Source organism: Micromesistius poutassou, assembly GCF_964030765.1.
Source record: "Micromesistius poutassou genome assembly, chromosome: 24".
NCBI classification, from domain to species: domain Eukaryota; kingdom Metazoa; phylum Chordata; class Actinopteri; order Gadiformes; family Gadidae; genus Micromesistius; species Micromesistius poutassou.
Window position 1 is genome coordinate 4,665,261 of NC_140294.1, and position 23,852 is coordinate 4,689,112.

A 23,852-nucleotide genomic window follows, 5' to 3' on the forward strand; every position below is an offset into this window, starting at 1 on the left:
CTCTCTCCCCCCTCCCTCTCTGTCTACCCCCCCCCCCTCTTTCTCCCTCCCTCTCTCTCTCTCTCCCTCCCTCTCTGTCTCCCCCCTCTCCCCCCTCCCTCTCTGTCTCCCCCCCTCCCCCTCCAGGTAAGTACTGGCGTGCTGTGCAGCGGTCTGCCACCAGGCTGGGTCTCTCCCTGCTGGAGGCCAAGCGAGGCGACTCGGAGGAGGCAGAGGCCGTCCACGCCATGGCCTCGCTCTCCGTCGCCAATAGCAACGCCATGGAGCACAGGTGAGGTCCCCGTGCTGCACGGCATTGTGGGAGTTGTAGTAGAGTGTATGTACAAACAAAATAACAAATGTTGGTGACTAAAATATCAGTAGGATGATGATGATGACAATGGTAACATGAATGAATGAACACAAAACAATTAAATCTATGTGGGATCTTTACATTCATACATTAAGTATGAATGTTTTATACATTTTAAAGGTATAACTTATTTACTCTGTAAAGTTATCACCCTCTCTTTAAACTGTATTGCATAGGTTGTGGTTTGTGGCCTACATTGTACATTCACGCTAAGATACACAATGATTGCATAATCATAAATCGAACTACATAACCTTTTTTTTAAAGGTCCCATGGCATGAAATGTTCACTTTATGAGGTTTTCTAACATTAATATGAGTTCCCCTAGCCTGCCTATGGTCCCCCAGTAGCTAAAAATTGCGTTAGGTGTAAAACGAGCACTAGGTATCTTGCTCGGCCTTTGAAAAAATTAACGCTCAAACATGCTGATTTGGGATCTGGCCCCATATGTTGTCATATGGGGCGAGGTTACCTCCCCTTTCTCTGCTTGGCCCGCCCAGAGAATTTGGCCCACCAATGATACAATGAGTTAGGACCGTACGAGCGCCACATGTGTGTGTGTGTGTGTGTGTGTGAATACACACACTGTAACGCAAGTGTTCTTTGTTATTTGCATAACAGTTCTGCCGTTGGTGTTATGGCGCATAACACGCAACACAATAACGCAAGCTTGCATAAAGCTCCCATTTGTTGAAAAGACTAGACTGCGTCGGGTTCTCTGAGGTCTCTGGTATTTCCACAACGAGATTCGTAGTGCGGGTTATCTCGGCCATGGTTGAGAAGGAATTGGGAACAGCGACATGGAGGAGACAAGGATTGTTGCCCAGGATTGGCAAAACAACCTGCCCGTTGCCCGGGGTTGTCTCCCGCCGGAGAGGCAGCGGGCAGCGGGGCTCCGGCGGGAGACAACCCCGGGCAACAATCCCTTTCTCCTCCATTTCGTGGTTCAGTCTGTACTTAATATTGACGTGGAAGTGGAAGAACCAGAGGCGTGAGAACCCGACGCAGTCGTTTGAGATTCATAATATCATCCGGAGGCGCAAACAGCTTTTGACCATGATAATATATATTATATTATATAGATATCTAAATATAATATGATATTATTTAGATATAGAGGACTCCCGCCGGAGCACCCAGAGTGTTCTGTGTTCCACTGTAAACACTAGCGCATGGTACCGTGGCCGCAAGCTGCTCAGGGCCACACCCCCAACCTCCACCTTGACCCGCCTCCAAAAACGGCACGTTTGTGGAGCGCTCATTGTGGGACTGGCTCGTAGTGGCTGTAACTCTGCACAAAGGCTGAATTTCTTGAACGTCTTCAAGTACTGTATTAGGGGCTCACTAACACCTATATATAAGCATCCATAAAATAGCATGCCATGGGACCTTTAACAGTTTGTTTTAATCCTGTTTGTTTTAAAACAGGATTAAGCTTTTGTACACAGAACAGACTCCCTGTCTGTTCTTATATATATTGATTACCGGTTCAAAGTCTGCGAATGACGACGGCATTATTATCTCTAGCTACCGCTAGCTCAATTGAACTAATGCTAGCGAGGTATCTTTTCTTGGCGATCAATTAGCGAACAACAAAAGGAAAGATCAAAGGTCATAGGGTCATGTTGCGCTTGTGTTTTGAAATGCACCTTTCTTTGTTGTCCCCTAGGCAACAGGAGGAACCAATGGAAGAGGGGGAACCACTGTAGCGGAGGGGAGCCATCTCGGTGTTACACCGCCCTCATCGGCCGCTCTGGAGAAACGCCTCCTTCGATTTTTTTCGAAAGAGCCTTGACCGTTCCCTTCATTTAGCGCCTATAAGCCCCACCCGCCACATCAGTCACCTCGATGGGCGGCCCCTCCAACCAATGAGAGGGCGTGGGCGGGCTCAGCCTCACGAGTAGGGAGCCAATCAGAAGATGGCAGACTCAAAATCGATAAAAGGAAACAAAAAAAACATCCTCAAGCTTGCGTGCGTTGCTTAGTAACACTCGCTTGGTCACACACATTTTGTGCCAGTCTTAGCAACCACCCCTCACCCCACCCCACCCTGCCCCCCGTCCCCCTGTTAGCCATTAGCGGTGGCTAGCGACGTGTCCTGGCCTTAAGGCGAGGGTGCTAGTCCATTTGAAGTCTCGCGGCGGCGGAGGAGAGCTGTAAAAGACTCACGGTGCAGAGTGTGGCCGTGTGGCCGTTGCCACGGGAACCCTCTGGCCAACACACTCTGACAGTTGGTCCGTCCTTTGGTTCATTTGTACCATTATTTTCTCAACAAATTTTGCCTACAAAAACAATCCCCCGGCCGCTGCGGCCGTCATGACGACCGGCCTGGGGGCTCGTCTGCGTTCTGTGACAAGATGCGTTCACTGTGGACTTTGAGACGGGTTCCCGGCGCCGCCGCGCCGCGCCGTCCCCGTGGCAACCGCCGCCATGGGATGAGCTGTTGCCGCGGACGACAGTCAGGGCCCTAGACGCAGGGGACGGGCGCGCGCGCGGGTTCCCGGACGCAATCGGTCCGGACGGACGGACTGGAGGAGTGCCTTGGTGCAGATCCACCGTGTTTCAGGAAAATCCGGTGGATTCAGGAAAAGAAGATTGCCTTAAGTCACAAGATTCTACTTAGTTTTGTGGCCCCTGTGGCTAAAGAATGCAGGTCCCTGCGGCGCAGAATGAGACAATGACAAGAGGAACGGTCAGCATGTTTACGTGGAACATTTATTTCTTTCAAAGACTTGGTCTGTGGAGGAGGTGGTTTTGGTTTGGGTTTTTTCTCTCTCTTGGAATGAATCAATTTTTCTGTGAGAAAAATGAGAAGACACTATTGCTTAAGGAGAGTAGAGGCTGGATTCAGCGGCGGGAGGGAATGAAAAGGGGTCGACAGGTCGCTCACTGGAAGACGCTAGATTGATGCTCAATTTTAGGGAAATGAAAGTTCAGCCTTCTATGTAGCCCAGCTCTTTATAAACCCCTCCCCCTTCCTGAGTGATGGCTTCGTACGAAAAACACAACCCATCAGCCTACCAGCATGCATTTGGGTGGAAAGGCCCAATATTTTCCCAGAAGATTCTTTGAATGTTATCCCAAAACAAAAACATGAACACAACAAACAAACAAAAAAAAGCCAAGCAACTGAAGCCAAAGCATGAATTTGCATTTCCAACTCCGCCCCCCTCCCTCCCATACATGGCTAGTAAACACTGGTGGACTCCTGACTGAGGAACCGTCTCTCTACCATGGTCCTGTACTTGACGCGGAGGAGCCATCACTACTTTCTAAGCAGCTCCTCCTGGTTGGGCCCGGCGACGACCTGGTCCCTGGCCCGCCGTCCCGCCGTGTACATGGAGTTTAATATGTTTTACGGAGCAGTGCATTAATGGTGGCCTGTTTGTACACTTTTACGCCTACCATTTTTGTTTATTTTTCACCGATTTGGTGCTGTTTTTGTTTTTTTTCCATATCAAATGAGTTGTGTGTTGTAAATGTGTCCACTTTTTTTATTTGATGTATATTTTTCTAACTTTTTTCATGGCGTTCAACCCGTGACCTGTCCTTTTTTTCTGGATGGGCAAAGGGAATCGCAACCAGTGCTGTCATTACTTTATTAGTCGGTTACCCTTCATTCTTTCCTTCTTTCTGAGTTCACTCTTCGTCATCTTTGTTTCTGTACATCAATCTTTCACCACCTTTCTTTCTTGCCGTCTCTCCATCTCTTTCTGTCTATCAGTCTTCCCTTCTCTCCCTCTCTCTCTCTCTGTCTCTCTCTCTCTCTCCCTCTCTCTCTCTCTCTGTCCCTCTCTCTCTCTCTCTCTCCCTCCCTCTCTCCCTCTCTCTCTCTCTCTCTCTCTCTCTCTCTCTCTCTCTCTCTCTCTCTCTCTCTCTCTCTCTCTCTCTTTCTTTCATAATGAAGGGACAGCCCTGCTCCTGTCCTCGTCGTTCCTCGGGCCTCCTCCCGGCTGTGGGTCCCAGTCTCGTGTGTATTTATAAACCTTGCTGTACGCGGCGGCCTCTTACTTAGTGGAACGTTTATTTGAAGAAAACCTTGAGTTTGTCTGAGAAGAGGGCGGCTCGTCGTGGTGTTAGTGAACAATGGCGCTTGGCACTCAAGTCATTGACTGCACTGTTTTATTTCAAGAGTTTGAGTTTTATTTAAACACTTATTCCGTTTTTTTGTTTTTTTTACATTTGATCACTCTGTTGCCAATCCGATGGCTCTTTTTTGTGCGTGCGCATGACGTGACGATATCAGCCGTCGGAAGGGGCAGCATCGTGTCACGGGGGGAAACGGATTGCACTTCGCTAGTTACGGGAAACAAACCCACGGCGTAACCATACCCTGATGACAATTTATTTAAACGAGCGGAATACGTGCCCGCTGCCAGTCAGACCGGTCAAACGATGGGGGGTGGCTACATGAGACTGTCACTACGGTCAAGCTTATTTTTTATAACCATTCTACTATTCGATTTTTCACAGAAACGCTAACGATTAATAGCTGTAATCGCTGTTAATGTGGTCGTAGAGTACATTTTTGGTTTGTCGTTGTTTCCCGTATGGTTTATCATGTCTTAACAAAACATTCCAACTGTTAGTTTGATTTGGCTTAACTTTGTTGTTGTTTACATTAGTTTTTTGTTTTTTTATTTTAGCGTTTTGTAGCAAGTTTTTTTTTGGTTTCTGCTGTCTACTCGCGCCAACTTTAACTCTTTGCATGGTTTGTGCGTCAGCATGCCTGCTTGTCTATGTAACGAAAATAACGTATTTGCACAATAGAAGAAGAACACTGGGCGGAAGAGGGGGGCGGGAACCCGGTCTGCCATGACAACCAAGTATCCCTGGGAAACGCGGCCGACTCCGCCTTCCTCGCTGTGCAACAGAATTCAGAAAAAACTAACTTTGTCCAACACGACTAACGCAGAGATAAAGAAAAGAAGAAAAAAAAAAACATTTGATATTGTTCTTAATCAATATTTTTTTCAATTAAGTGATTTCACCAGAATCCAGCACTTAGAAAAAACAATGTATGGACAAATGAGAAAATGTATTTAAGAGACTAGTGCTCAGCCTACTCAGACGTAAAAAAATTGACTCTCCCAAAGAATGTTCCTCCGGCATTTTACACCGGCAATAAGTTAACCCCTGGAGAGAGAGAGAAAGAGAGAGAGCGAGCGAGAGAGAGAGAGACAGAGAGAAAGAGATAGAGACAGAGAGGGGGAGAGAGTGAGAGAGAGACAGACAGAGAGAGAGAGAGAAAGAGGAGGAGAAAGTTAAGAAACTGGGCATCTCGGTTCAACTGTCGACGACCGCCTCGGCCAGTTCTATCTAAATACCACTGTGGCTCAAGAGTTATTCTTGGTTTACATGTAAATGGAAAATAATGTTATTTTTAGTTTGTTGTTTGTCTCTGTATTGATTAAAAAAAAGTTAACATTCTTTGGGACCTACGCTTCGGACATTTCATCCCTTTATCTATAAAATATATTTCAGAAAAATGATGGGAGTATTTGTTCATTGTGTTTGGTCTTTTTCTCTTGAAGTGAAGTGTTTGATTAAGAATTAATCTAGGGCGTTTTAGCTCGAGAGGTTTTGAGTGAGACAGTCTACAGAGATTCTCCTGTTGCTGTCTAGTTTATGTTCCACACAACTAAGATAATCGTGGTCGGCTCATACGAGGGTCGTGAACGGACGTTTGTGGAGAGGGAGTGTGGGTTATTGGTTTACATGATAGCATTGTTTTTTAAGTGATGACGTGTTTATTTTTGGTTAAATGGCATAATATGCCATGGGGGTGATGAACTCTTTCACACTTTCAGCCCCTCGTAGCTCTCGCCATTGCCCTTTAACTGTACGAACGCAAAAAAACCTAGATATTTCTTAAGAAAAATACTTCTTTTTTTTGATGCAACAAGCAAATGTGGAGGGTTCTGGCCAGGCACCTGATTTAATTGGATGGAAAAAAAAAAAAATATATATATATATATATATATATATATATATGTTTTCATAGGAAGTTTAAATGTCCTTTCGTAAATCTGTGTGTATGTACAAATGTACAATTATGTATGTATGTACAATGATACATATGTACATTATGTACATATTATAAGTACATAATACACATTTATAATGTACGTGTCCTTGAGAGAGCCATGAAAGGCGACTTTAAATAAAATGTATTATTATTATTATGTACAATTTATGTACAATTATTTGTATGTCCTATTGAACTATTATTATTATAAGTATGTGGACGGCAGGTCCATGATGGACTCAGTAGTGATCAGTCCCTGGTTATACACTGCATGTGGACTCAGTGGTGATCAGGCCCTGGTTATACACTGCATGTGGACTCATTGGTGATCAGGCCCTGGTTATACACTGCATGTGGACTCAGTGGTGATCAGTCCCTGGTTATACACTGCATGTGGACTCAGTAGTGATCAGGCCCTGGTTATACACTGCATGTGGACTCAGTAGTGATCAGGCCCTGGTTATACACTGCACGTGGACTCAGTGGTGATCAGGTCCTGGTTATTATACATCATAATGAACTAACTCGTTCCTCGAGTGGTATTCTGGTAAAACTGCTCTCCTGATCACAAGAAAGCAACGTGCGGTCTCGTGATCAGCTGTGCAGTCAGAGCGCGCGCCCTGAGGAACCCGTCCAGGGGCGTGTCCTCTGAGCGAAAAGAGTGGGCGTGTCCTGAAACCTCACGCAAGCCAATCACGTGAGGCCACTTCCACTTCCATTTATCGAGCAGACACAAACGTGTTATTCGTCCCACCGCCATGCCAAGTCCACGACACTAGCCCTACCTTTCACTCTTACTGACCCTTCACTGCGGGGGTGTAGAAGAAGAAGAGCCACCCCGGTCTGGATCCTCTTTTCTTTTATTCACCGTAGAAGTGTGTTTTGTCCCGTCGGTGCCATGCCCAACATCGTGCTTTTTAGCGGGAGCTCTCACCACGACCTGTCGCAGAAGGTGGCCGACAGGCTGGGGCTGGAGCTGGGCAAAGTCATCACCAAGAAGTTCAGCAACCAGGAGACGTGGTGAGCACCTCGTTTCACAGCACGACACGGTCGAGTTGTGTGTGTGTGTGTGTGTGTCTGTCTGTCTGTCATGTGTTGTGGACTCGTGATCGTGATATTGTGGAGGTGGTGTGTGTCCCATGTGCGCTGGTTAGCTTCAAAGCTAACAATAGTTTAGCCGATAGGCAGCGCTGACACGTGACCCGCTAGTAAACACGGGGAGCTAACAGGCTAATGGTGGACCACTATCCAGTAAACACGGGGAGCTAACAGGCTAACGGCGGACCGCTATTCACTAGTAAACACGGGGAGCTAACGGTGGAGCGCTAGCGGGCTGACCCCGTTAGCGGCAGGTTCATGTAGGGCCCGGACGACACGCTACTCACTGGCCCGTACAGCCAAGCCCCATCATATACATGTTGTTTCAAGATGCATGTAATATTCTTCGACGAGCTATCATAACAGCCACAACGGCTAAACTAAGTTATTCAATGCATTAGTTACCTATAAACTAATACACGTCGTGAGGAAGAAGACCCGCCACTGGCCCCATCTTACGAGTCCACCAGAGGCGGACTCGGGGCCCGTCCTGAGCCCGGTTCAGAGGCAGACTCGGGCCCGTCCTGAGCCTGGTGCAGACAGACAACCGCGGGGTCCCCGGCCAGGTCATCTGCCATTGATGAACCCCCACTGTGTGATGCGTGTTATCCCGTCTCCTGCTGGTGGTGGTCTTATGTTGAGTTGCCAGTGTGTGCAGAACTATTGTTCTGCAGAACTATTGTGTGCAGAACTATTGTTCTGCACACACGTTCTGCCCCCATGAGTCCCAGGGTGCAGGACGTGTAGGAACATGCACTCAAGAGGCAGGAGCCAGACCCCCGGCCCAGAGAAGCAGAGTCACATGAACCCAATATGAGCCCAGTAGGACATGATGTTCGTTAGTGTGTGAGGGCCATAAGAGCTCTCCATGTCGGAGGGGGGAAAGCGGAACGTGGCTAGTGTAGCTGTCTTAATTTTATTCCAGCAGAAGTTGGGGCTTTGTTACCATGTTGGATTTCTACACATTTAGACTTTTACAGACTTGTTGAAACGCAGTTCGCCATAGTTGCATTCTATCTGATCATTAACTCGACTATATTGATATATTTTGGGTTATTATCTGTCCAAAAATATGTTTTACCATAATTTAATCTACAAAATGTAGGGGTGTATATCGAAGTGCAATTGTTGTAACTGTTTGATTAGTTTATTTTCTTGTAGAGTAACACTAATCTACAATATTTTCAAATTTTAAGATTCATGTTTCTATAACATGATTTAAGGGATCCTTCAAAGGAAACATTATGCAGTGGTACAACTCTTTCCAATGACTTTTCATTGTGTAAATCTTCAACCAAGCAACAAGGGTCTGATTATTTTCTCAACCCTAAGAAACAAAAGTAAACATATGCTAATCAGTTCTTGTACATTCTTGTAGCAGTTGACATTTGGCTCCCAAGGACAAATGCAATAGTGCAACAATAGCGAAGTACTCGTCTCATGGGAATCAGGAGGTGGGCGAACATAAACAGTTATGTGTATTGACGCTACATGGCTGTGTCTGTGTAAATCGTCGTGCACTGTATGGCCTGGCAGATGGCTGGATTAAGATGACCAATGGCTTAATCTAAACTCCAATGAATTTGATAACTAAGCCTGTACGTGCTATTTATAAAATTCACTCATGTGAATAAAAACAATGATCCTGAAACTGCATGTCAGGCCGCATTGACATTTGGTTTTCTTAGCATTTCTTCTACTCATTGGTACTATGTAGAGTCCTGGCTTGTGTTTCCAGATGCATCCTAGTGTCCAGTTGTGTGACTGGGGCCTCGTGCCAGTCTCGGGTTTTTAATTTACACCACGGAGCCTCCAGAGCAGCGGTCACATGAGCTGAAGTCTTCTCCCCCGTCTCTGGAATGTTCCACACATGTTGTGGCGGGTGGCTGTCCTGTGTTGCACCGTGGAGAGCTTTCCTTTTTATTGTATCTCCCTAAAACAACATCCAAGATAGAATTGAAGATTAGATGTATTTTCCCAAACGACCGTCAGATCGTTGTTTATATAAATCAGCCACCGGACCTCACATCCTCGTCAAAAACTGAACTCTAAACTGGTCTGAATTTCTGTTGGTCATTTTCATGCCATGGCCATGGAAATCGGCTGCTTGTTTCCAGGGTGTTTCGAGCAACTAGACGTTGCTGCACTTTGTTACAAAATACTAGTTGGTTTAAAGCTTTTTCTTGTCTGAGAAAAGCATTTCAACACTATATTTGCCTCCGTTCTTCTTGAGGTAGGTCCTGACGAAGGGGTCGATCCTCACGAACTCCAGCTGGATGTCGTTCGAAATGCATTTCTAAATTGCAAAAGCACAGCATACACGATTGATGGAAATATATGCATATGAGAATAAGACATTTCAAATTTAATAAGACTCATTTAATGGGCCTAGTTAAACATCAGTTTTAATTAATTTCATATAATGGGACTCTGAATCCTCACCAGCACTCTTCATTCCAGCCAGTAACTGTCTGGTTCGATGCCCTTCACCATCAGTCGGTCTTTTCATGGCTACATGTCAGAACCAGTTTAAACGCGATACAGAATAATAACCATGGCTGTATGAATGAGTGTGTGCTGCTGTCGGAGCCGCCCTGCAGGCGTACCGTTGAATCAATTAAGTCAACGTTCTTGATTGAGTTGGAGCAAACGTTGGCTGAGGCCAGCGGCTTGAACCGTAAGCCCATTGCTTGCACAAGAAAACGGGGTCGGCTTGGCTCAGGAGGTAGAGCAGGTTGACCTGTAACCGGAAGGTTGCTAGTTCGATCTCCGGTGCCTCCTAGCGTGTCGAGGTATAAGACACCTCAGGAGCAAGACACTTAACCCTAACTGCTCCTGACGAGCTGGCTGTCGCCTTGCAATGTTGACTCCGCCGTCGGTGTGTCAGTCAGTACGTTTACATGCACAGCTTAATCCGATTAAAGCCATAGTTCGACTATGCTCCTCAATTGGACAACTGCAATTGTCCGGTTATACATGGCGGTGAGTAAATCGATTCATTGGCTGAAGCATGTCATTCCCCGGTACGATAGGTGGCGCTGTACCCATTTAAACTAGTGGTGATAGAGCCACCGGCTGACCTTAACGTCACCAGCAACAACAAACTCAGGCACCTGCATTCGAGAAAGATGTTTTCAGTAGACAGCTGTCAGTTCACTTCGGGTCCATATCATTTCTTCGACGCTCCATTGTTCCGACCTCTCGGACGTATGCAGACTCCTCCGCCGGCAGAGCAGCCGTCTTTCTCCCGCCGGAGTAGCCCCTCCGCAGCCGAAGTTACTACTTTACAACCTCTTTAATGAATGCATGCCATGCGCGCTCCCACGGCCGGCACACAATTCTTATAAGGGTAACTACATTCACCGGCTTCCTCCATCTTCTGCGCCACCTTTTTAAGTAACTCGCTGTTTCTCGTTTTCCGACGGTGACCCGGGAAAAGATCTTGAGCATGCGTAGAACGAATAATCCAATCCCACTCCATACATGCACGCTTAACTCGACTATGAATCGAATTATCTATTATCTATCTTAATTCGACTGAGTAACCCGATTCTATTTTAGCTCGACTAAGGTGTATACATGCATCATAATAATCCAATCATAGTTGGACTAACCCAATAATTTGACTTTCTTGGGTGTCATGTAAACGCACTGAATGTGTGTATTAACCATTAAGTCGCTTTGGATAAAAGTGTCTGCTAAATGCCCTAAATGGAAGAGAAATGACCCATGGTACATGTTATCACGCCTCTCCACAGACTTTATTTCAGATGATTTGGATTTGAAAGCTAGACCCCTGCTCTGTTTGCCCCCCTAGCCTACAGTTGACCTGGTGTGATGCCCAACACACTCGCTATACGGGGCTTACTGCAGTAGTCCATGTATCGAAACGTCCTGCTTTAAGCCTAATTTAAAATAGTTTTTGGTTCTGAAAACATCACATTTAAGCTCTAGTCAGTTATTTTCTGACCATGTTGGCCCTCTTGGATTGTAATATGCCCGATGTTGACAGATTCCTCTACATTTTAGACTAGTGTAATGGTTCACAAAATGTCAGGAACATCCCCAGTTTGTGTCAGAGTATGTCAACATGCTGGTCGATCTATATTAGGCACCCAGGTTGGAACAAAGCACCTTAATTGTGCTGACGTATGTAATATAATGATGGTTTAAGAGTTGTAAAAAGGGCCACATTAAAAAAGTAAAAACCAGAAGAGCAGCCCTCCCTAAGTTTCTCCCCCCACTGTAAAGTGTTTAGTTTCACACCTGTGGTGGAGCTGTGATGAGTATTTCTTAAGCAAACCAGGAAAACGGAGGCTGACGCAGCAGCAATAGGTGGTTGATCCACAGAATGGGTCTGAAAACAAAGCCCCCCCTATTGGCCCATTGTAACCTCACACGCTCATTCACAGTGCAACAGTAGCACAGGAGGTACAGTGGGTTGACTGGTAACAGGAAGGTTGCTGGTTCGCTCCTCCTAGCTGAGTGTCGAGGTGAAATTCTGTGCCCCTCCATTGTAACCACACTCACTCTGTGCCCCTCCCTCTCCACCAGTGTTGAGATCGGGGAGAGTGTGCGTGGCGAGGACGTGTACATCATCCAGAGCGGCTGCGGGGAGATCAACGACAACCTGATGGAGCTGCTCATAATGATCAACGCCTGCAAGATCGCCTCGTCGTCCCGCGTCACCGCAGTCATCCCCTGCTTCCCCTATGCCCGGCAGGACAAAAAGGACAAGGTGGGGGTATGGGCACACGCTTCACATTGTTCACACGGTGTTAAGTCCCTCGAATCGGGAAAGCACCTCACTAAATCTGGACTTGATCTGGAGGTCCTTGTCCCTTACTCTAGAGGTCAGAGGACCTGAATTTGGAGGTCCCTTCACTAACTCAGGGGACCTGAATCTGGAGGTCCAGGCACTAACTCTGGAGTCACAATACTTGTTTTCCCATAGATGAATTTCCCCCGGGACCACATTCATTAAACTTGTGTGTCAATGTTCAGCAGGAAAGTTTGAAATCCGTACGTAGGTGATTTCATCAATGTTCAGCAGGAAAGTTTGAAATCCGTACGTAGGTGATTTCATCAATGTTCAGCAGGAAAGTTTGAAATCCATACGTAGGTGATTTCATCCAAGATGCTTAAACTGTGTGTAGTTAAACGGTACAAGGTTTTCTGTATACCTCTACACTCGCTACACATGCGATCGCACAGCCCTGCGATTGTTCAGTCCCCATGGTTCTGTCCTTGATGCTGTTCACACATCGACCTCAAGGTCATTATTAACCAACATATGGTTCTAGGAACAACATGGTTCTAGGAACGCCCGTTATTTGCTCGATTTCCTAATTAACTGATGGCTCATTCAGAATCCTGAGAAAATGTCAAATTTCACAGATTACATTTGGGGAAAGCAGTTGCCACAGCAAGTTGTGTTTTAAAGTTGGCCTGTGCATCTTAAGTGCATGGTAATCAGTTATCGCGTGGCTTCTAGCGGGCAGAAAGTCCCCTCCTCTTATTAGTTTGTATTTATCTATATTTCTTTATTAACTTGTTGGATGTATTTGTAACACGTGTTTGCTGGTGTCTGTCTAGAGCCGGGCCCCCATCTCAGCCAAACTGGTGGCCAACATGCTGTCGGTTGCCGGAGCCGACCACATCATCACCATGGACCTGCACGCCTCGCAGATCCAGGTCAGTGACCCTGACACCCAACACACTTTGTAACAACCTGATGATGAGGATCCAGAGCTTTGTCTGCCTTAAATGGAAAAAATATATATTTTGCAATTTTGTTGAATTAGTCCTCATCCTATTTCTAGAAATTGAGTAGTTTACCCCGATTGAAAGACAAAGAAATGCAAAGTCCCTCCCCACTGCAAACAGTTAAGTTGATCTTCAAGTGATCCGGCGAGTTAGAGCCAGCATTATATTTCATAACATACTTTTGACACGAGTGACAAGAGGTTAGAACAGCCCTCTAGCCGGCTCAGGGTCTTTCTCCCTCCTTGGTGTACTGAGGGCAGACTGGACACTGCAGTGACGGCAGTCGCCTCTTGATGTTCAAAGTGGTGTCACCAGATGGGTTGTGGTGGTGATGGCTACTGCTGTAGTAAACATCCCTGCAACTCAATACCTAGACATCTTAAACTTACCGACACAATGCCATTTCCACAAATTCTGTTGATAATTATTATAGTCTATTTTTGAATGTTTTTAAACTATCGTTCACATTGCATCTCAACACCACACATGGTCTTTATAACCACCCGGTGATGCTGAGCTGAACTGCTATTGATAAAATGGGCAGTGCACTCAGTCCATTTAGCTTTCCACTGGAGGGAACCCCAACAGGAAATGATGCGACCCCACAGGAAGTGATGTGGATCGCGTACACACACGGGGATAAAACTACACTTTGAGCCGGCGTCGTTAAACTCCAACCCGGGTTCTCCCATTGCCCGTGTTCTCCAGGGTTTCTTTGACATCGCCGTGGACAACCTGTACGCGGAGCCCGCCGTGCTTCAGTGGATCAGGGAGAACATTCCGGAGTGGAAGAACTGCATCATCGTGTCCCCAGACGCCGGCGGAGCCAAACGGTAACCGGGAGCGCCTCAGGTCAAACCGAGGGTTGCATCTTATCAAAGGGACTGTTTGAAGTGGTCGATGTCTGAGGAGAGCATTTACATTTATGGCATTTAGTAGACGTTTTTTACCAAAGTGACTTACGTAGTGCTGGGCCGTACGACCAAAAATTGATATCCTGGTATTTTTCTAAATTCTAAACGGTTTTACGGTATATGACGTGTGATGTGTTTTTTTTGTTTTTTTTCATGCATAATCAGGTGTTCACTAGTGCTGCCACTAAGGACTCGTTTTATAACGACTAATCTTTCGATTAGTCGACTAACCTAAACGATTAATTTAAAAAGTCATGCAGCTATGCTGCTCGCGTTTACACTTGCGTGCATAGCGGGGTTTAAAACATAACCAACGTAATATTAAGTAATATAACGCAGGTGCGCAAGGCAGCCACAGGAGACGTCAACATTGTTTTCAACCGCTCTGTAGGCTCTGTCCCAAGTTTTGAAAAGAAAAGAAGGTATTTGAAGTAGGGGTGCACGATAATTATCGGGCCGATAACAGAAATTATTACGTCATTCCGATAAGTCCGATATCATGACGAATAGCCCCGATAACATAGCCTATATAATTTCAGTGCCCCGTTCCCACTAACGATAAATTAAAGGTCTTATCGTAACCCTAAAAGTACACATCATACAATACATGAGTTCACAGCTGCACGCGTATATAGAAAATGTTTATTTTTATTCTTATGCTACACCTTTCCTGCTGTCGGCTCCCAGACCGTAGTCGAGAGCACAGGGGAGACGTCGATGTTCTCTCGGGGGTACCACCCTTCCCTTTGACCGGCAGTGGGTCTGCTTATAGGTCGGAATATGGTTGGAATGAAGCGGCCGCCGATTATTGAAAGGCTGTGTACTTTATTCTTAGTTTCACTAACTTTACAGTACACGTTGGCACAGAGACATCCATACTCGTTCATTACTTCACTAAACTGACACACGCTACCGCTCGCTCTCCTCGCTCGTCCACTCACTCTCTCACACACACACACACTGCCATTCTCACGCACACACATGCGCTAACTCTCGTAACACTTATTATTGACAAGTTAGCTGAACATTATAGGGTCCCGTCTAGGGCTGAACCATTTCAGGAAAAGATCTAATTGCGATTTTTCTGGTAGATATTGCGATTTCGATTTGATCCACGATTTTCTTCAAATCAAGCTTCAGTGCAATATTCACAATGAACAGTAATATTTACAAACATGACATCATACCATTAAAACATTACATGCCATTACTCTAATGCAAGGGTTCGGGGGGGGGGGGGGGGGTTGCGATCTGTCGGAGTTGACGAGCCAGGGTTACCGCGCCAAGACGCACGTCAACACGTTAACGCTGAAATGCGATATGCCGGCGGGCCAATTGCTTTACATTAATTGGGGACATTACATTATAACAGGGTCCGCGGGCGGAATTGTTGACGGGGGGGGGGGGGGGGGGTACGGGCTGCCGGAGTTGACGCGCCAGGTTTACCACGCCGAGACGCGCGTTAACACTGAAATGCGATATGCCGGCGGGCCAATTGCATTACATTAATTGGGGACATTACATTATAACAGGGTCCGCAGTCGGAATTGTTGACGGGGGGAGACTTTTCACCTGACTTTTTCGTCATGCACTCGTCGTGCAAATGCCTGTGGTGATTTTTCAAGTGCCGGTATAAATAGTTGACAACAGATCTCGGGTCAGTCAGGAACACGGAAGAAACCGCGGCTTTGGCGATCACGAGATTGCGTTGTCTGAAATCGCAATTTCGATCAGAAAACGATAAATCGTTCAGCCCTACTCCCGTCCTTCCACTCCCTGTTCTCTCAGTTAAACACAGAGGTCAACTACATTTGTCCCAGTGTTTGTGAGATGTGAAATGAAGCAAAAAAAGACGCTCTTCCTCCGGTAACGCAGTCGTTTGCGACGCCTTTCTTATTCGTCGTTTCTTCTATTTGTCTGTGACTCCAATGCTACAATCTTTCATCGATCGATACGGTTGTTGTGGATGCAACGGAATATATGTTGCATCGCTGCAGCAACATTTAAGATGATCGCGATGAGTTCTGCCCATTCTGCCTCCGTTGCTGCGGTCAGACCAAAGCACACCTGAGTGACAGGGGCCGTCGTGGACCCTACGTCATATCCCACCCCTTGCAAGCCCCCCCCCTAAACCCCACCCCTCATTGATTCTACTGATGTCTGAGCAACAATGTCATGATCATATATATGTATATGTATATGTGTGTGTGTGTTATCGGTTATTGATATCGGTATCGGCCTTTAGGAGCTAAAAGTTATCGGTTAAAAAAAAAAGTTATCGTGCATCCCTAATTTGAAGTGATTTAAGCAACACTGTTTTTGATTTTGTTTATTTGGTTTTGAACGAATAGTTTTGGATGCATGCATCGGCTTTGAGTTGGATTGTTACTTTGTTACTTTGAAATCACACACGTACACATACATTCATTCATTCACGGCCGCACCCACTACAACCTATCCAAACAATCAAGTAAGTGATGCAGCACACAGTCCTGCGTGTTTAGAAGCGCAACATTGAAACGGGTCCCGTCTGAACCAGTCACGCGGCGCAGCGTTCCAAATGTTGTGTAATCAAATACCGGTTTGGCGGTATATTAAAAATTCATATCATAACGAAAATACACACCGGTATTCGGTGTATACCGCCCAGCACTAGACTTGCGTGTAATACACACATTGACAAACCGACGGCGGAGTCAACCACGCAGGGTGAAAGTCAGCTCGTCAGTTAGGGCTTCTTGCCTAGGGACACCTCTACACTCAGCTAGGAGGAGCCGGGGATCGAACTTGCAACCTTCTGGTTACTAGTCAACCTGCTCTACCTCCTGAGCTAAGCCGACCCTATATGGGGCCATTGTTGGGATGACTGTTTGACCTGCTAAAGTGCGTCTAAACGTCTCAAGGGTCTTCCTAATCTCTGAACCTGAATACGTGACTCGGTGGTAGAACAAGTCTCCACCGCTGGCTATATGGTGAAGGAGCAACATAAAGCCCATACTGTGCCTCATGTGGTGAACACGATGGATTTTAGGCGCTAAGCAGGATGGAACAAACTGTTCAGGGCTGAACTGAGGCGGCTCCTCTGCTAAGCCTCTAGTTGCACTTTTAAAGAAGAAAATGGTCTGTACTTTGAGTGCTTTTGAAATAAGCGTAAATCGCAGCGTTGAAATCTCACGCTTCTGATTAATGCCTTTTTTTTTTTTTTTTACACAAACAGATTGCGCTATGGTGACCGGATCATAACTCTACTCCCAAAAGGTTTTCTAAACATTTGTCTCAATCCTTCTCCCTCTCATCTCCCCCCCCCCACCAGGGTGACGTCCATAGCGGACCGCCTCAACGTGGAGTTCGCCCTCATCCACAAGGAGCGCAAGAAGGCCAACGAGGTGGACCGAATGGTGCTGGTGGGCGACGTCAAGGACCGCGTGGCCATCCTGGTTGATGACATGGCCGACACCTGCGGGACCATCTGCCACGCTGCTGACAAGTAGGCTCCACCCCGTGGGTGTGTCTGTGTGTCAAGGATAGGTTCATCGTACATCCGTGGTGGTGCGAAGTGGGTGGTAGCCTAGCGTGCGTGTTAATTTACACAACCATCAGAAATGATTACATTTGGTTAATTACATTTCCATCCCAAAGTAAGGAGGAGAAGTCGCAGCACGCAACCAAACATGGTGTAGTTACAGAAAGAAAACGCAGGCGGTGCGTGACCTAGTTTCTGTTAAACTAGGAGAGCACCGTGCTAGCCCACAGTGGAGTATCAATTGGGGTTGAAATCGTCTTTTAGTCCCTGTTAACAATCACGGACCTGCAATATTATGCAAGTTCAACCATAACACCGTAATCAAGCACATGTCCATGTACCTTCAGTTTAGTTTTCTCTGCTTAAAGGGAGAAAACTAAATGTTGCTTTAGGACCGATGTTTCATGCCCATCGACCTGTACACTGGGATCTGACAGGGGCTAGAAAAAAACTAAACTTCTCCAACCAACCTTGAGTTTTTGTAAGCGCTATCAACGTCATTCCTAAATGTTCAGTAGAAATAGTTGTTTCACCTACAGAGGGTCTTGAAATATTTTAAAAAGTATTGTATGATTTTCCGACGTAAACCTGAAACTTGACAAAAAGTCCTGAGTTACACGTGCCGGTCTATGGTCCATCTCTCATGGCAACAAATAATTTAAAGTAAAGGGTTCAGTAAATGTCTATTGATTATCTGTAGATGAGCAGAGGGCATGTTGACAGTACATATCTACAGTTTATCGGTTGCATATCAGCAAACTATAATTGGACTATCCAGGGAAACCTTCTCCTGGTTGTTTTCCACTAACTGTATCGATCATCTACAGATAGGCAAAGGGGATGTGAACGAGTGTCTGCTGCACATAACAATCTGGATCTCCAATCTAAATCCAGGGTGTTACAAACTCTTAAATCGTACAAAAGGTCAAGATATTAATTGTTAAACATTCACGACAACAAAAAGAATAGATATTTTTTCTTTTATCAAAGTTTTTTCGTTATTTTTCCCAAATGATAGGAAACAACTTTATATTGGCTAAAAGTGTATATATAGCCAATACTTATATGGGCTATAAGAATTTGCATTGATCCGACAATCCAAGTATTGAGGATATATCGGATCATGTGTTTGACTGTGCATGTTTTACTGTGGTGTACATGAGTCACAACCATAAAATGAAAGCTAATGTTATGGATGTAGACTGGCCACAGGTAGAGTCCAGGCCACGGAAAGAACTGATGTGGGAAACCTACCCAGGCTCAGAGAAAAAGCATTCTGCTCCACAGTAGTCCAGAGAAGAACCTATTGAGCTGACTAACTGTTCTAGTAGTCATTAAGATACAGGTGTGCTTAGGGCTGTGTGATATGGACAAAATCTTCTATCACGATATTGGTAATTTCATTTCTCTAATTATATATATCACCATAAAGTACATTTTCTGTAAATTCAATGAAAAAAATGTCTACCCAGAACAACCACATGCCTCGTGACTACTTTTGAATAATCCTATCAACTAAATACAAACAAAAAATATTAAGGTAAACTGTTTCAAGTTTCAGAAATATCCCCAACTGTGCTGTTCATTAAGCATGCATTTGTAATGTTAGTTTCAATCTTGGACAAAGCTACGCTAATCGAAATTAGGAAATGCCTTTTTTTTTTTTTACACGTTTGCCTCGTGAAGACCTTCAATGATACGCAACTCATGGTGTAGTACAGAAGGCTCTGATACAATATGTACTGATCGATTCTGTTGCATCTGCCACAGCTACACCTTTGCCCCACTGCCTTACTGGCCAATTAGGATTGGCTAAAACATTTATTGGTTCCAATTAAATACAGAATGGATGCCCAGTAGGGCAGTGATCTACAAATGCTGGTGTTTATGTAACTAACTATTTTGTACACACTTTGTTGTAAAATGGTGTAATGACATACAATGAACCAATCATTATCATGACCTTATGGTTATCATTATTTATAATAGTTTTGTCTCTCTGATAGAATTAAATATTTATTTATAGCTTCTGTATTATCTATATATTTGTATAGCCTTGCACACAGCTTTCATTGACCTATGTGTTCTGCTCTAACAAGGGGACTCTGACCAGTGGTGTTGAGATTATACAGGCAAGTCCACTCAATGGACAGAGCTGCTTCTCTGAGGCCAGTTCGTAACGGGTTTGCCTGCAAACTCCACAGCGTGTGTTCGTCTGCCCGCATGCTTAAGGGTCTGTGTAGACCTTTTGGACCTGTAGTATCATGTTTGTTGTTCAATGTTTACTTCTTTTTCATCACATTTCTTATTTCTGACAGCTGTCTACTGAAAACATTGCTTTCTCCTCCATGTCGCGTTTCAATCTGGACTTCAGAGAGTCAAAGCTAAAGTTCCTTTCCCTTAATTCCTTCTCACCATGGGCGTGATAACCCCCACTAGGAGTCTTTACTTGTTGTGGAAGTACCAGAGAGTCAGAGAACCCGACGCAGTCTGTAAGATTCATAATATCAGAGAATTCAGTCAGTTGGGCCGCGGCGCAATGAATGAATAAAGATTGTAGTTACTACTTTACAACCTTGTTGATGAGCAACATTTAGAAAAATATGTACTTTTAATTCAGCCTTGGGTGAAATCAAAGCGTAGTGTGTAGTGAATGTATGTTGGTGATTATACACTCCTTATAGGGGGTAACTACATTGGCACCGGCTTCCTCCATCTTCTGCGCCAGCTTTTTAAATAAATCACCGACCCGAAGTGAGTTCACAGCTGTCTACTGAAAACATCTTTCTCCTGCTGGAGCAGCCCCTCCGCCGCCCGTCCGTATACGGCATTCCCCGCCACGGCGCAAGGAATGAATAAAGATTGTAAACATGTCGGGAGAAAAAAACATTTATTTTGACAGATGTGCCCGAAGTTACTACTTTACAACCTTGTTGATGACCCACATTTAGAAAAACATGTACTTTTAATTCAGCCTTGGGTCAAATCGAAGTGTAGTGTCTGTGTGCTTCCACCTTTAATGAATGCATGCCATGCGCGCTCCCGCGGCCGGCACACAATTCTTATAGGGGTAACTACATTCATCGACTTCCTCCATCTTCTGCGCCACCTTTTTAAATAAATCGCCGTTTCTCGTTTTCCGACGGCGACAACATGACTATCGTCTCCTACTTCCAGCTCACGGCCCCAGGAAAAGATCTCGAGCATGTGCAGAACGCATAATCCAATCCCACTCCATACATGCACGCTTAACTCGACTATGAATCGAATTATCTAGGGCTTAATTCGACTGAGTAACCCGATTCGATTTTAGCTCGACTAAGGTGTATACATGCATCTTAATCCAATCATAGTTGGACTAACCCAATAATTCGACTTTCTTGACTGTCCTGTAAACGCACTGACTGAGAACCAACGGACAATGCAAACCCTGTCCCTGAAGTCAATCATCTACCTTTCCCTCGTTTGCGGGAAAACGCACAGGCGGATTTGCTTTGTTTTCAGGACATTCAAATTTAAGGCATTTTGCAGACGCTTTTATCCAAAAGCGACTTAACAACGGTTCATACACGCAAGGAGACAGCCAGCTCATCGGTAGCAGTGAGGTGCCTTGCTCAGGGACACCTCGACACTCGCTAGGAGGTGCAGGGGATCGACCTAGCAACTCGCTCTAGCCCCTGAGCTCATTGCCGCTGAAGGCAGCCCTGTGTCAGAAACCATCTGAGCTGTGTTTCCCTCTGCGTCCTTCAGGTTGATCGACGCCGGCGCCACCAAAGTCTACGCCATCCTGACGCACGGCATCTTCTCGGGGCCGGCCATCTCGCGCATCAACAACGCCCCCTTCGAGGCGGTGGTGGTCACCAACACCATCCCCCAGGAGGAGAAGATGAAGTCCTGTGACAAGATCCAGGTACCAGTGCCATGCTCCTACCCACACGTTAGGTCTTCTGGTTCTTTGCCTCGCGTTGTAATGCTTCAACAAGTGAGGCCAGGACCTAGCGTGATGAACTGCTATTGGGTCAGACCAAACGTAACATAATGGCCGGTTTGGTGGTGAAACGGCCGCTTTAACTCTGGAGTGCAAATTGTCATGGTTCAACTGGTTTAAGCCGGTTTAACCCTGGGGTTGTTGCTCTACAGGTGATGGTTTAAGCTTGTCTAACCCTGGTGTTAATACTGTGATGGTTCAGCTGGTGTAACCCTGGTGTTAATACTGTGATGGTTCAGCTGGTCTAACCCTGGTGTTAATACTGTGATGGTTCAGCTGGTGTAACCCTGGTGTTAATACTGTGATGGTTCAGCTGGTCTAACCCTGGTGTTAATACTGTGATGGTTCAGCTGGTGTAACCCTGGTGTTAATACTGTGATGGTTCAGCTGGTCTAACCCTGGTGTTAATACTGTGATGGTTCAGCTGGTCTAACCCTGGTGTTAATACTGTGATGGTTCAGCTGGTCTAACCCTGGTGTTAATACTGTGATGGTTCAGCTGGTCTAACCCTGGTGTTAATACTGTGATGGTTCAGCTGGTGTAACCCTGGTGTTAATACTGTGATGGTTCAGCTGGTCTAACCCTGGTGTTAATACTGTGATGGTTCAGCTGGTGTAACCCTGGTGTTAATACTGTGATGGTTCAGCTGGTCTAACCCTGGTGTTAATACTGTGATGGTTCAGCTGGTCTAACCCTGGTGTTAATACTGTGATGGTTTAAGCTGGTGTAACCCTGGTGTTAATACTGTGATGGTTTAAGCTGGTGTAACCCTGGTGTTAATACTGTGATGGTTTAAGCTGGTGTAACCCTGGTGTTAATACTGTGATGGTTTAAGCTGGTGTAACCCTGGTATTGTTGCAGGTGATTGACATCTCGATGATCCTGGCGGAGGCCATCAGGAGGACTCACAACGGAGAGTCAGTCTCCTACCTCTTCAGCCACGTGCCTTTGTAGGAGGGGGGGTGAGGCTGTGATGTGGGGGGGGGGGAGGTCTCCATGGTAACCTCACAGCCTGCATGCAGCTTGTCTATTTTTTGGTCACGTGCAGAATGTCCACCATTTTGTGAGCCCACTGGCGATTGGGGACAATCACGCGGGACCGCCCGAGGAAAGGGTCACGCCCACACCGCTCTTCCACTGAGAATTCCAACTGACGCCACGACGACGTCACTTCCTTTTGTATTTATGAGTAAAGTAGATTTGTTTTGGGTTTTTCGGTGAAGAGGATTAATTTGCCAGCCTCAGTCGCCGTGGTCAGACGTTTAACCCGAGGTACCGTCGGCCAACAGTATTTTGTTTGTCTTGAATTGACCTCACACTTGAATGTGAAATGTAGACATCATGAACCCTTTTCCACAAACAAAATGACGTTTGTTCAAAAAAAACAATCCTTCTCGCCCAACGAGTAATTCCAAGGTATGTTATGACTGTTAGTCTTTTTGTTTTTAGACACTTCCAAAGAGTGAGTACCGGTCTCTAACTCTTGTTTCAGGTAAAAACAGGACCCCAGAACCTAGCGACTACGATATATAACCTAAAATATACATTTAATTTCCACCGGCATGCCTGGCCATTTTCTAATATACCAGAGGACTGCTTCAAGTGTTTCCACGAATGCTGAGTTGATGTTGCTGAGTGGAAGTGCTGATGAAGCAGTTCTCCTGTATCTGAGAATGGCAGTGTCAAGAGTTCTCTTTTTTTTTCTTTCCTTTTATCCTGACGCAAGCTCCTCCCATACCATGATTTATAACGCGTTGTTTACGCCAGAGATAGAAGCAAACCGTTCTAGCCAATCATCTGTGCTGTTGGCCAGGTCGTGGCACAGGCGTGACCTGGAGACGGTGTCTCCTCCGCAGACTTTGATGAGGCTGAATGCCACCCCCAGACCCAGAAGATGTAAGCCTGGTAATCAGCGGTGAAAACGTATTCATCAGTCGTACGTTCTTAAACGACAACTCATTCCTTTGTTTTGTATGCATTTTTACACGGTAATGATATCACTGATTGAAAAACTGTAGGTCATTTTCAAATAAAGGATTGATATGCATTCAGACGTGTTGGCTTGTTTTTTAAACACAAAGTCCTACTTTGTGAAATTAACTTGTACGACTAAGTGCTAATTTGATAGTCCGTTACTGCCACCCTGTGGCGACACGCTGCTATTACGGATTAATTCCCCTGTT

The 23,852-nt window shown here is 45.6% G+C and overlaps 2 protein-coding genes across 3 annotated transcripts in view; both read left to right on the forward strand.

Annotated features, from left to right (window-relative positions):
- The window catches only part of LOC311369651 (histone deacetylase 4-like), an 80,294-nt gene extending 76,211 nt beyond the window's left edge, over nucleotides 1-4,083 (forward strand). The window contains exons 26-27 of the mRNA XM_084487869.1: nucleotides 127-271; nucleotides 2,022-4,083. Of these exons, the coding sequence (XP_084343995.1) occupies nucleotides 127-271; nucleotides 2,022-2,061 (185 nt within the window). The 3' untranslated portion in view covers nucleotides 2,062-4,083. The remainder of the gene's footprint in view (nucleotides 1-126; nucleotides 272-2,021) is intronic.
- Nucleotides 4,084-7,113: 3,030 nt separating this feature from the next.
- On the forward strand, nucleotides 7,114-23,710 carry LOC311369482 (ribose-phosphate pyrophosphokinase 2). Of its 2 annotated transcripts, none has more exons than XM_084487649.1 (7): nucleotides 7,114-7,400; nucleotides 12,033-12,222; nucleotides 13,074-13,172; nucleotides 13,953-14,077; nucleotides 17,472-17,645; nucleotides 21,432-21,591; nucleotides 22,531-23,710. In XM_084487649.1, exons 1-7 carry the CDS (start codon nucleotides 7,279-7,281, stop codon nucleotides 22,621-22,623), a joined length of 963 nt encoding a protein of 320 aa, XP_084343775.1. In that variant the 5' UTR covers nucleotides 7,114-7,278; the 3' UTR covers nucleotides 22,624-23,710. The 2 variants fall into 2 exon arrangements, with proteins under 2 accessions (XP_084343775.1, XP_084343776.1); XM_084487650.1 differs by having other exon boundaries at nucleotides 12,033-12,216.
- Nucleotides 23,711-23,852: the final 142 nt, after the last annotated feature.

Bases quoted from the DNA above. Each gene is read 5' to 3' on its own strand.
- LOC311369482 (XM_084487649.1), top strand. From the start codon at position 7,279: ATGCCCAACATCGTGCTTTTTAGCGGGAGCTCTCACCACGACCTGTCG. The intron at 14,078-17,471 runs GTAACCGGGAGC...CCCCCCCACCAG, and splicing joins GACGCCGGCGGAGCCAAACG to GGTGACGTCCATAGCGGACC. The intron at 17,646-21,431 runs GTAGGCTCCACC...TGCGTCCTTCAG, and splicing joins ATCTGCCACGCTGCTGACAA to GTTGATCGACGCCGGCGCCA.